The 12528-nt window shown below is 47.2% G+C and overlaps 1 protein-coding gene across 2 annotated transcripts; it reads right to left on the bottom strand.

The window, feature by feature from the left end:
- Positions 1–1229: 1229 nt before the first annotated feature.
- On the bottom strand, positions 1230–12517 carry LOC146443033 (carboxypeptidase A2-like). Of its 2 annotated transcripts, none has more exons than XM_085081675.1 (12): positions 12377–12517; positions 8603–8693; positions 7008–7089; positions 5971–6105; positions 5383–5481; positions 4819–4917; positions 4587–4688; positions 3776–3886; positions 3386–3476; positions 2718–2917; positions 1784–1868; positions 1230–1543 (listed from the first exon to the last, which is right to left on the bottom strand). In XM_085081675.1, exons 2-12 carry the CDS (start codon positions 8665–8667, stop codon positions 1356–1358), a joined length of 1257 nt encoding a protein of 418 aa, XP_084937801.1. In that variant the 5' UTR covers positions 8668–8693; positions 12377–12517; the 3' UTR covers positions 1230–1355. The 2 variants fall into 2 exon arrangements, with proteins under 2 accessions (XP_084937801.1, XP_084937811.1); XM_085081685.1 differs by lacking the exon at positions 12377–12517 and adding an exon at positions 10542–10695.
- Between the last annotated feature and the right edge of the window lie 11 nt (positions 12518–12528).

Genomic DNA, 12528 nt, shown 5'->3' with positions numbered 1-12528 from the left:
CCCCAAAGCTATGTCATCTCCAGCCCATCTCCCTCAGAATCCCACCCTGGGTGAGGTCACAGACCCCAACCCCTGCTGAGGCTCCTCGGGCTCTGCAGCTCCTGCTCTGGTGGCAAAATGTTCTCCAGATCCAAGGGCCACCTCTGTGTTCTGTACCTGGGGTTTTACCATCAGTGGTGTTTAATCACCAGACAGAGGATGGGATTTTGGAAAGCTGGGGCGGCTTGGGAAGCAGGTGCCACGGATAAGGCTGTGAGCAGAGAGGACAGAGGCACATGGAGAGCACTGGCTGCCCCAAACCAGCTGCTTTTAACCCAAATTCAGCTCCCTGGGGTAATTCCCCCTGCCTCAGCTGTGCTTTTCCCTTTTCCTGCCAGCAGTTCGGTGTCCCGTGAGTCCGAAGGGTTTTTATCGAACACATCAGCCGTGTTTGCTCTCCTGCCAGGCTGACGGAGGGTGAGTAACTCACCAGCTGCTGGAGGGTCACAAGACACCAAGATAAACCTGTTAGACTCAATAATCACCACAACAGCAGCAGCCATGGCTAATCTCTGATCCTTCAGTGCCTCCTGAGCTCTTTGCTCTTAATTCCCAAGAAATTAGCAGGAGGAACAGCAGAACGAGAGGCTCCTGAGGGACAGGGAGCTGGAGGAGGGGAGGTGACCTCCCATCTGCATCCTCCTTCCACCCATGGCCACTGGGCAAAGGTGGGAGGGAGAAAAGGGGCAGGAGAAACACATGGGGATGAACCTTTGAGGACAGTGGTCAGGGGCCTGGCAGAGTCCTGAGGATCATTAAAGGAAATGAAATTCCTTCAATCAGTTTCGTAGCCTGGATTATGCTGATTAACACCAGGGCCTCTGCACAGCCCCTTCAGCCTGGAGAAGGGAAGGATGCAGGGAGAGCTCAGAGCTCCTGCCAGGGCCTGAAGGAGCTCCAGGAGAGCTGCAGAGGGGCTGGGGACAAGGCATGGAGGGACAGGACACAGGGAATGGCTTCCCAGTGCCAGAGGGCAGGGATGGATGGGATCTTGGGAATTAGGAATTCCTGGCTGGGATGGAATTCCCAGAGAAGCTGTGGCTGCCCCTGGATCCCTGGAATGTCCAAGGCCAGGTTGGACAGGGCTTGGAGTACCCTGGGACAGTGGAAGGTGTCCCTGGATGTGTCAGGGAGGGTTGTGTCCCATAGTCTCCTCAGGGCTATATCACACAGAAGGAACAGGACACATGTCAATCACCACACAGGGAATGCACAGGGCTTTATTCAGCCATTTTTATCATCTCAGTCACCACAGCACACCGAGAACAGAGCATTTACAGCCTTGTGCTGCAGCCAGCTGACCCCCAGCCCTGCTCTCAGTTGGTCTTGTCCCTCACGTGCTCCATGATCCTCTTCAGGCCCAGCCAGGTCTCCTTGGCAGCTGGGATGATCTGGTTGGCAGGCAGCAGGAAGCCATAGCGCCCTGTGTCCCTCAGCTCGAAGGCAAAGGAATATTTGATGCCATTGTCATAGCTCCAGTCAATGCTGCCTCCGCTGGCTTGGTCTGGAAGGGAAAGGGAGAGGAGCAGAGGAGTGAGCATGGGAATGATGGAGTTCTGTTGTGCTGCTGGTTGTATTTTGTGGGACAAGGATGAGGTTTGATGGGAACGCTCAGCTCTGGTGTGTGACTGCTGGTGTCACTCTGCAGAAGCATGGTGGCTTCCCAGAGGGACAGACCCTGTGGAGAGGACAGGATTGTTTGCCTGGGACAGCCCCTGAGAGCTCTGAGCAGCCAAATACTCACAGATGGTCTTGCAAATGGTGCCCACTTGGAAGGTGGTGCCATAGATGGAGCGGATGGAGCTGGCAGCAGATCTTCCCAGGGATTCCTGGAGAGGAGAAGATGAAGGCAAAGTCAGGAAGCAGCCACACTTCCCAAGATTAAACATGAGAATTTCACCAGAAATCTCCAGACTGCTTTGGAGATTTGGTTTTGTTCACACTAACAGCACTAACAGCGTTTTTGGGAGGTGCCACTGCAGGAGAGTTAACTCCCAACAGCTCTGTAATTGTTCATCCAAGGTTTATCTCACTGGCTGTCAAGGGAAGGCTAAAGAGATACCAGAAATTCCCAAGGCAGTTGGAGATATTCCAATACTCCAGGGTCAACTTTGTCCTCACTTCAACTACAAAATGGGGGTTGGATGGAAAACATAGCTGGGCTCTTCATGAATTAGGGGAAAAGGCAACAAACTCCCACAGGGGAACTGCATTTAGGTATTAGGAAAAAAGAAAATCCCCATGAGAGCCAGGAAACTTTGGGATGAACTTGAAGAAGCTGTGGAATTTGTCTTCAGAAAGACCAAACCAAATCAAAACAATTAATCCAAACTCAGACTGAAATTGGCTCTGATTCCAAAGCCCTTTCAGCACAGGGTTAGGACAGAGACCTCCAGAGGTCTTTTCCATTGGAATGATGCTTGTGAAATCCACTCTGCCTCAAAGATATTATTTCAGCTTTGATGGTGTTGTTAAGGAAGAGTATGGAAAGCACAGAAAGGCAGCAGGAGAGGAGAGAGGAGAGAGGAGAGAGGAGAGAGAGGAGAGAGGAGAGAGAGGAGAGAGGAGAGAGAGGAGAGAGGAGAGAGAGGAGAGAGGAGAGAGAGGAGAGAGGAGAGAGAGGAGAGAGGAGAGAGAGGAGAGAGGAGAGAGGGCAAAGCCAAGTCCTTCTGTCTCACCAGCTCAGCATAGTCGTCTGGCCTGGTGCATTTGTATCCATAGGGATACATCAGGAGCTGGGAATAGCTGTGGAGGGTGAGGAAGGCCTTGAAGTTTCCATGATTCTTAATGAAGTCGACAACAGATTTAACTTCCACCTCGGAGTTGGCGCTGGGCCCGTGGTAGGAGTCAGAGCAGGGGTTGTTACTGGCTCCAGGACCTGGTGGTGCAAAGAGAGAACAAACCTGAGAGAAGTGGAATTCCTGGAAGGTCAGGGCAGACCCACACAAAGCTGGGCTTTCCTTAGGACAGGTCTGCAGCCAAAGCAAGGCCTGCAATGCTGATAAATGCTCAAACAGCAGCGACAGAGTGTGACTATTCAAGGGGTGTATTTTTAGACGATGCAAACTGGAACAGGTTGCCCAGAATATTGTGGAATTCCCATTCTTGGATGGTGTTCAGTGGCTGGATGGGGCTTGGAGCAATCTGGGGTAGTGGAAGGTGTCTTTGCCCATGGTGGGGGGTTGGAACTAAATAATATTTAAGGCCCTTCCAACCCAAACCATTCTGTGATTCCAAAACTCTACAATGCTGCCTTCATCCAGTGCTCTCAGGCAATTAAACCCCTATACAAAGACAATTGCTGGTTCTGTGTAAAGGACCCAGAATCCAGCAGCTTTATCCCTACCTCCAAAGCCTGCATCCCAGTTCCTGTTGGGATCGACTCCAACGCAGATACTGCCGGGATTCTTGGAGCGAGTCTTCCTCCACATGCGGTTCTGCAACAGAGAAAATTTGGGTCCTGGCACCAAAACTGCTCCCCAGAAATAGCTGCCATCCATGAGGGGTTGATCCTAGGCATGATCCCGAGATTATTTCTGACTGCCAAGAGGGGCCAGAGGTCAAAAGTCAAATGTATTTACAAAAACTGGAGTAATTATGAGGATCTTTGTCCACCTCTTTGGTAATTCCTCTCACAGCATTAAGGAATGGACTTTCAGAGCCAACTTCCCTCATGTCTATTGTTCCCCTGGAAGAGCCAGGAATGTCACTGAGCTCAGGCACAAAGCTGACTCACCGAGGTGTGAGTGTACACAAATCCATCGGGGTTGGCAACTGGCAGCAGGAAAAGATCCATCTTGTCCAGCAGGGAGGTGATGGAAGCATCTGTTCCATAGTCAGAGGCAATCTAGGCAGAGAGAGACAGCACACCCTGGTGATCAGAGTATTTCCTTCCCAAATGTTCATTCCCTCACTGCTTGGGACAGAGGAAAGGCTGGATTTTGGGGCAGGGAAATGAGAAATGTCAGTTATCTGCTGGCCATAACTGTTCCTCCCTGTCCCTGTGCCAAGACTGGCACTAGCAGTGAGATGGAACAGCCAGGTTGGGAGTTCCCAGCTGTTTGGATACCACTCTCAGGCACATGGTGACTCCTGGGGATGGTTCTGTGCAGGGTCAGGAGTTGAACTCCATGATTCTTGTGGGTCCCTTCTAACTCAGCTAATTCTGTGATTCTGTGTCTCCTCCAGTGACTCAGTCATTGCCAGCAGGATTTAAATCCTCATTTATAGAGAGCTGGAGGGTTGGGCGTTTTGTGGAAAAAACCAACCACACAGCGTTTTTCTGGGTGAGCAGAGCAAAGCAGCAACATAATCTCAAAGACCTTGGTTATTTGGGTGACAATTTCACCTGAACCACTGCATTTTGCCTCCCTAAACTCAGCTGTTCTAACAGGAGTTTTCCAACTCTCAGTCCAGGCAGCTGCCACATCCTCATGAAGTCAGCTGGTTTTGGGAGCTGAATTAGCTAAACACACAGCAGGGTGCTATCCTTTGAAACGGCAGGGAACATTCCCGAGACAAAGCAGAGGAGTCCGTGCTGCAGGAACCTTGTTGGCGATCCAGAGGGCGCTGGCCTGGGTGACCCACTCCCGGGAATGGATCCCGGCATCCAGCCAGATGGCAGGGCGGTTGGTGCCTCCGGTGCTGAACTGGGAAATCAAACAGGGAGAATTAAAATCCTGACACCTTTGAGTCAAGAATATCCCATGGATTGGGATGCTCTGGGCTGTGTTGTCTCTCGTTCATCGCTATGGACAAATTCCATGATTTTTGTTGTACCTTGAGGACGTACAGAGGGCGCTTCTCGTAGGATTCCCCAATCTGGATCTTCTGCACAAAGCTGTACTCAGATGCAAGTTGGTCCAGTTCTTGATTAATCTGAAATTCAAAGCCATGAGGACATTAATATCATATCTGTGTGTTCTGTCATTGCTTTCAGAGAATCATGGGTTGATCCAGGTTGGAAAATCCATCCCATTCCATGGGTGACAGGGTCACCTTCCACCACACCAGCTTGCTCCAACCTGGCCTTGAGCACTTCCAGGGGTAGGGAAGCCCAATTTTTCTTGGTAAGTTATTTCCCAATTTCAAGATTCCTTTCTTTCTGTCTTTTGAAGGAAGGGTTTTGACAGAGTCTGCGGAAGAGTTTATGGAATGTTGATCCACACTGTCAGGGACAGCACTGGCTGATTCTTCTGAGCACAAAATTAATACTGCAAAAACCAAACCCACGTGCCAGAAGAAGCTGCAAGGACATTTGAGATCCTAATCTAGGATGTTTAATTGAAGACAGCATAAAAAAAGACCATGAAAAAATAAATACTCTTCTCCTGAGGTACTCACATCATCCAGAGTGTGGTAAGCACCAAAGTCAAAGCTGCTGCTGCTGCGCTGCCTCTGGGCACTCTCAGCCATATCTTGCTTTTCTTTATCCAGAACATCCTAAAGAAACACATTCAAATGGTGAGAAATGTCTGCTGCACTCACTAAAACAACCATAAAAAAGAAAAGGCAGTGAGTTAATGCTAGTTTGGATGCCCTTTTGGGATTACTGCTCATGACAAAGTAACAGATTAGTGCCCAAGTGGGTGAAATTTTACCCTTAACTACTCTCAGCAGAGTTTACTGAATGATGAGTAACTTTAGTGTTGTGATTTCCAAATGCCTGGAGCCAAAAGGCCATGTGGAATTCCTCAGGAGTCATCAGAAGAGCCCCATGGAGCCTCTGGGTTTATTGATGTCACTACTCGGTGTGGTTTCAGAAAACACCTGCAGCAATCCTTGGATTGTCTCTGAGAAATTAATCCACAGCCTACAAACATAACGGGAGGATCCCATGGAAAACAGAGTGTGGAAAGGTGTGAATGAGGCCAAATTGGGAATCAGTGTTTCCAAAAGATAGAACAAATCAGTGCCAGTGGCATTGCCCACCTGCAGGTCTTCGATCAGGATGGAGTACTCAATCCCCTGGGATTCCAGGAAGGCTTTCACTGACTGGACACTGACAGCAGGGATTCTCACATCCACGGGGAGGGCACGGGCAGAGGGGGTGATCCAGAAATCCAGCTGGAAAGAGCAAGGAAAACGGGGTTGGTGTGGGGAAAGCATCCTACAAACAGCTCTTGAAGAGTTTAGAAATGCTGATTTCTCCCAAATCTGACAGCTCCTGCAGAAAGAAGCTTTAGAATGTTCTGTTCTTTGTGGCCTCACCACGACCTTGTATCAGTTCTTGTGATAAACTCCATAAAATAACAAATACCAAGAGGCTCAAGTCGGTTTTTCACCAACTTCAAGGCTTCAGTCACAAAAACAAGAGGAAATTTTAATTGTCTCTGATGATTATTTTATTATTCTCCCTTTTGCTAGAAATAATTCCAAGAAAAACTTCTATATTCTAGTCTTAGGTAATACGAAACTCATTGTTTTTATTTCTCCTTTAATCTCTCCTTTGGTAGGGCTTTTCTAAATTTTCATTTCTGTAATATTCAAATAATATTTTTAAAGCCAGCGATTTTAAAAAGTGATGTTAAAACTTCTCACCAATAGCAATAAGAACAGCAATAACGTGGAATTTCACAGTGTGTTTTCCTGTTTCAGTACAGTGTAGACCAAGTAATAAATTCCTTCCACAACCCTGGGAGATAAAACATCGCCATTCTCACTTGAAAAACAAGTTTTTCAATACTGAGATTAAGATCTAACAGGTCAAATATGATGAAAAACCAGTAGGAAGAAAATATAAATTCTGACCCTCCTAAATACTGAGCTTGTACTCGAATTTGCAGGTCAAACATGAAGTGTTGGGAGAGTAAATTTAAATTTATTTTCAGCAGCTGAGATTTTCAGCAGCTGAGGGTGATGAGAACCTTTCAAATGAGATGCAGATGCAGTCCCTGACCCTTTGCGAATGAGATGCAAATCCTGGCCTGTCTGAACGATTCCAAAACGCCTCTGTGGCAATAACGCACCTCCAGGTGTTCCAGCGATTCCAAAAGCTGCAGCTGCTTGACCTCCTCCTCATTTTTGGTCTTGATTCGGAGAACCTGGTGCCTGCAATAAATCAGCGTCTTCAGAACCAGCCTCCAAAGGCGGCTGGGGGAACTGGTTTGTTACTGGGATCGTTAATATTCGGTGTTAATTGTGTGCTAATGGCTCATTTAATTAGTTGGTTTGGTGCCACCCAAAAGTTCAACCAACAACCTCCACCTTCATCACAAACCAAACGTGGGTGAGTTCCAAATCACAAGGATCGGTTCTGCATCCATCAGCTATTTTTCCGGGAAAATACCATTCCAGTTGAGTTTGGGAAGGATCAAACGTTTGGACAGCACTTCCCAGCCAAGCAGACACTAGCTATGGGATTTGTGTCACCTCTCTGCAGTTCAGTCAGACTGCTGACACCCTCCGCCGTGCTGCCAGAGGCTGACACCGGCAGAGGGTGGTTTGCACCGTTCCAGGTGGGATGAATCACCTCTGGAAGTGCCTCACTCCACCGGCTGGAGTGATTACCAGCTGGGAGGGCAGCCCGGATCAGTGCTGCCAGCAACACCGGGAACTGCATAATTAGAAATCTTTGTGAGATTGAAATGAGGTTAAAAGGGTCTTGACACAGGAGCGGTGGGTGTTTATATTTACAGCGTGGCCTCAGCTGCTCACAAGAGACTCCCTTACACCACGTTTACACCACGTTTACACCAGGTTCCTCTCATTGACCAGCTGAGGGATAAGATCTCTGTTGAACCGAGTTAAATCTGCTCTGAAAGCACTTTTCCACATTAATAACTTATTACTGGATTCTCCATCACCATAAGTCTTATTTCAGGGTGCGATTCTGCTGTGAATTAACCACAGCTACTACCACAGATTCAGAAGAATTCAGTTCACGATTAAATTATCAAAATAGCCCCTCATGGCTTTACAGATCCCTGAGTTTTGGGACACCATTTATATTAAGTCTTAATCCTTAAACCTTCATACAGACTCACTCACTGGAATCTAATGCTCACTTACTGCATCTCAGGATTTATCCAGTAGGATTTTTAATACCTTCAATTATTAAGGCTCTTCCATGGTCAGCGAGGCTGTGAGGAAATACCCCGTGGGATAATTTTTGCAATGCAACATGAAGATAAACCTTCAGAATTTAATGGTTGGAAATAAGGATTTGAAATGCTTAGAAAGGCAGGAAAAAGAGGAAGAAAGTGAAATAAGAAACTTGGGGAAAAAAGAAAAACTAGTGAGCTTTCTGATTCAAATAGGTTCTGGTCTTTGAGCTCTGCTTTTGCAGTGAGGTTCAGCTCCTTAGGTGCAGCTAAAACCAAAATAAAGCCTTGGATGAACAGGAATTTAGGATCTCAACTCCACAGCTGGACCCTTCTCCTTAGAAAATCCAAATGAAAGTAAAGAGAGGTTCCTTCACACACCAGAGCAGCAAAGCAACATGAAAAATTAGTCAGAAAAAGAGAAAAAAAAGTGCCCCAAGCAGATTTTGTGAAGTTAAGATCATGAAAAACAAGTGGATACCAGTCCTAAATGAAAAGTTTTCCACAAAAGTGTAACTCACCCAACGAAGGTTTCCAGGCACAGGGAAGCCCCGATGAGGGCGCTGAAGATAAAAATCAGCTTCATGTTGGATGATGGAAGTTCAGCTGGGCCTGGTAAAGGTGAATTTATACAGGGCTTTATTTTTCAGATAAAACATATCTGACAGCACCTATCACTCCATGTGATCAAGTTCTCACATTTATCAGAGCCTTCAAGGCAACCAGCACACAGGAGGCCGATTTCACCTCCAAAAAAAAAATATTTTCCACTGACACATCCCAGCCGGGGGGGAGGAGCCGGTTCCAAAGCTGTGACCACAAAAATGTGTGTCCTTTCACACGGTTTTCAGGGCAGAGGAAAACAGTCTGGCTGAACTCATCCCAGCTCTCACTGGGGGTGAGGAGCTCTGCCAGCCCACTCTTGGGGATTCCTCCCATGGAATTCGAGTTGTCCATTCCTTGTTCCACAGGATATTGGAGTAACTGTGATCCACGTGGGAGGGCAGTCTCCTGGCTGAGCTCTGGGAATATTTTCCCGTGTTTCTGGTGGTGGGAACACCCAGCTGTGGCTGTCCCACAGTTGCAGGTAGGGCCACAGGGCTGTTGGATAAAGGTTTTGTTTATCCAAATAAAGAAGGTTACAGAGGAACAGGCAGGAGCTGATCCTGCTGTCACACCTGGGGTTGCTGGGAATAAGGGACAGAGGGAGTTCTGCTGCTCAATCCACGAGGAAAGGAATTCCCTGACGATTCCCAGAGGAAGCTTTTAATAAAGATCTCACCTGTATCACTCTCGGCATTTGTCAGCACCTCCCTGAGGAGTCTCCTCTCACCTCCACTCCCACCCACCTCCTCCACAGGTGTCCTGTTGTGTTCACAGTTCCAAGCAAGTCTCTTGTCTCGTTTTTAGGGAACAAAGGGAGCCCCAGGCAGGGATTAGTCCTGTTTTGGCCTGTAGGAATGAGTCATTTTGCATCTGCTGTGTCTTGGGGCACAAAGAGAATGTGCTCTGCTCAAAGTCCTCTGCTCTTTGAGGTTTAACCAAACCCAGTCCTTGGGAAAAAAAAAGATCTCCACTCCCTCAAGTTAAATCAAATAACAGAAATTTCTCCCAAGAGACATGAACCATCACAGGAATTTCCTGCTCCTGGAATCACAGTTATTCTGGTGGAAGTCGAATGCCACCTGTAGCTTACAGACTCCAATATCTCATAAGGAATCAGCTGACTGTCCACACCACCTGCCATGGATTCACCCTTCGAAAACAGGAAGGAGGGATTTAATCTAGGGCAAAATTAGAGCTTGTTTCATTACTCATGCTGCATCCCACATGGATTTAAAGGCTGCCAAGAGACCCTGCCAAAGCTGACGTCAGGATCCAAAGTATCCCAACAAGCTCTGGGTGCCTGGATCAGCATCATCTGGGGCCTCCACCCACTGCATTTCAGGAGCTGCATCGAAATCCAAACCTTTGCACCCACTGCTAGTGCTGGAGCCCCTCTGGAGCCAGGCTGGGAGAGCTGGGAATGTTCCCCTGGAGAAGGGAAGGGTCCAGGGAGAGCTCAGAGCTCCTGCCAGGGCCTAAAGGAGCTCCAGGAGAGCTGCAGAGGGACTGGGGACAAGGCATGGAGGGACAGGACACAGGGAATGGCTTCCCACTGCCAGAGGGCAGGGATGGATGGGATCTTGGGAATTAGGAATTCCTGGCTGGGATGGAATTCCCAGAGAAGCTGTGGCTGCCCCTGGCTCCCTGGGATGGCCAAGGCCAGGCTGGACAGAGTTTGGAGCAAACTGGGATAGTAGAAGGGTTGGAACTGTGTGATCTTTAAGGTTCCTTCCAACCCAAACCGCTGTGGGATTTTAAGAAGCTGCAAACATGTGCAGTTTGATCCCAGGGTCTGAAAGGGCAGCAGCAGGGAGGCAAAGGTGACAGCAAGGCAGGGGAGAAAAGGGAGCTCACCCCGAGCAGCAGACCCCCACAGGATCCAACCAAGAGCAGCAGAGCAGGTCTGGTGGCACTGAGCAGCTCCAGGTCCTCAGACAGGTCACACAGCAGCTCCACAGCCAGGATGGCAACAAGCACAGGCTCGAGTCCCCCCTGAACCCAGCGCAGCTCAAACCAGCCCAAAACAACGGGGCTCAGCTTAAATGCAGCTCTCCCAGCGCGGGGAGGGTGGAGGGTGTGTGGGTGAGCCCAGCCAGGGCAATCAGGGCTCTCAGCCAGCGTGGGCAGGGTGGAATGTCCTCTCCACAGTGCCCTGAAGTGGCTGGGGAGTCATGCAGTGAGTCAGGAACACTCTGGTGGCATGTGAAGAAGTCAAAGGTCAAATCAACCTGGTCCAGCCAAACTGTCTCCTTGCCTAAATTCGCTGTATTGATATGAATTTCCCCTGTGCTGGCACTGAGAGAGGCCAGAATGGACACAATCCCCCAAAAACAACTAGAAAAGCCTCAAAAATCATTGAATTTCAGTGGAGTCAGGCAATTTTGGTAAATTCTAGACCCTTTGTTGTTGCTGCCTCAAATGACTCAAACCAAGATCCAGTGTTGTAGCTTCTCCTGTCATAGTCAGGAAAAGAATCCCAGAAATAATTCACATTTGGATTGAAATTTTTATTTTCCCACCTTCTCAAGTTAGAGCTGTAACTCTGAAATGCCAAAAGGCTCCATTGGCAGCTCATCTCCTGGATAATCAAAGTTAATTGGTTATAACGCCAATTTATTTCGGATTACTGATGGAAGAACTATTATTTCTGTAAATGGTGGATTACCTCCATGTTCCTAATCCACCTTGGAACTGCCCTGGATAAAAAATTAGGGATTTCAGTGTGTGGTTTATCACTTGTACATTTCGAATTCATTTCAGAAGCAGAACCCACATTTTTGATGTCTCAAAATACACAGAAATATGAAGTTACACCTGTACAGAAACATGAGGTTGTTTTTATACTGAAATATGAAGTTTTCTCGTACAGAAATTTGTAGTTGTGCTTGTACAATAATATGAAGTTACACCTGTACAGAATTTTGAAGCTGTACACGTGTTGGAAATTATATAATTTTCCTAACAATTTTTTAATTGGTTGTTTTAAATATTTATGAGCAGCACCCACTTTTAGCCAGCAGTAGTAAAGTTTCCCCCCGACCTTTATTATTATTTTGATCGTTAAATCATTGATTAATTTTGTTAAAATTAACCCTGAGAAGCCTCAATGAACAAACCCAAGAAATTTGAAAATTTGGGACATTTGGGATCTTAAATTTATGGCACTTCAGGGATGTTGGAGTAACCAGAAAATACAGAGGAAATTACAGCCTGAAAGGCTGGAGACTCAGTGTGTGAGAAAAAAGATAACAAAATGACTAAATAATTTTGACCAGATCAGCATAAAAAGGGAGAAACCATCAGGGGATAGAATACTAATTAATAAAAAGGATTATGCAGCTTTGAACCAATGAATACTAATTTGTTAAAATTTATAAATAAGTGAAGAAGTTTTGTATTGGGGTTCATGTGGAGGCCTGAACTTTATCAGCCACACACAACTGGCCAAAAATAAAGCAATGCCTGACTTCCTAACATTAAAAACACAGCGTTAGAGAGGCTTGTTTATCCCAAACGGTTTCCGTGATACTGTGAAAAACAAGGGTATTTATCACGACACTTCTACAGAAATATGAAGTCGTGCTTGCACAGAAATATGAAGTTACACCTATACAGAAATATGAAGTTGAACCTATACAGAAATGTGAAGCTTGCACAGCACACAGACACAAAACTCCTTGCGATTTTACCTGCTGAGTGTGGCAACGTGTCGTTCCGACAGATATGACAACGTTTAATTAAAGAATTTGGCCATAAAAACGATTAAAAGAGAAAAAAAACCACAACGCGCGCCCGTGAGGGCTCCTGCGCCCCCCCCAACATGGCGCCGCCCTCACGCCCT

Source organism: Lichenostomus cassidix, chromosome 1Aa (genome assembly GCF_008360975.1).
Source record: "Lichenostomus cassidix isolate B80296 chromosome 1Aa, HeHo_3.0, whole genome shotgun sequence".
NCBI classification, from domain to species: Eukaryota; Metazoa; Chordata; class Aves; order Passeriformes; family Meliphagidae; genus Lichenostomus; species Lichenostomus cassidix.
The sequence above is the reverse complement of the archived record's forward strand: the minus strand, read 5'-3'. Positions and strand labels throughout refer to the sequence as shown.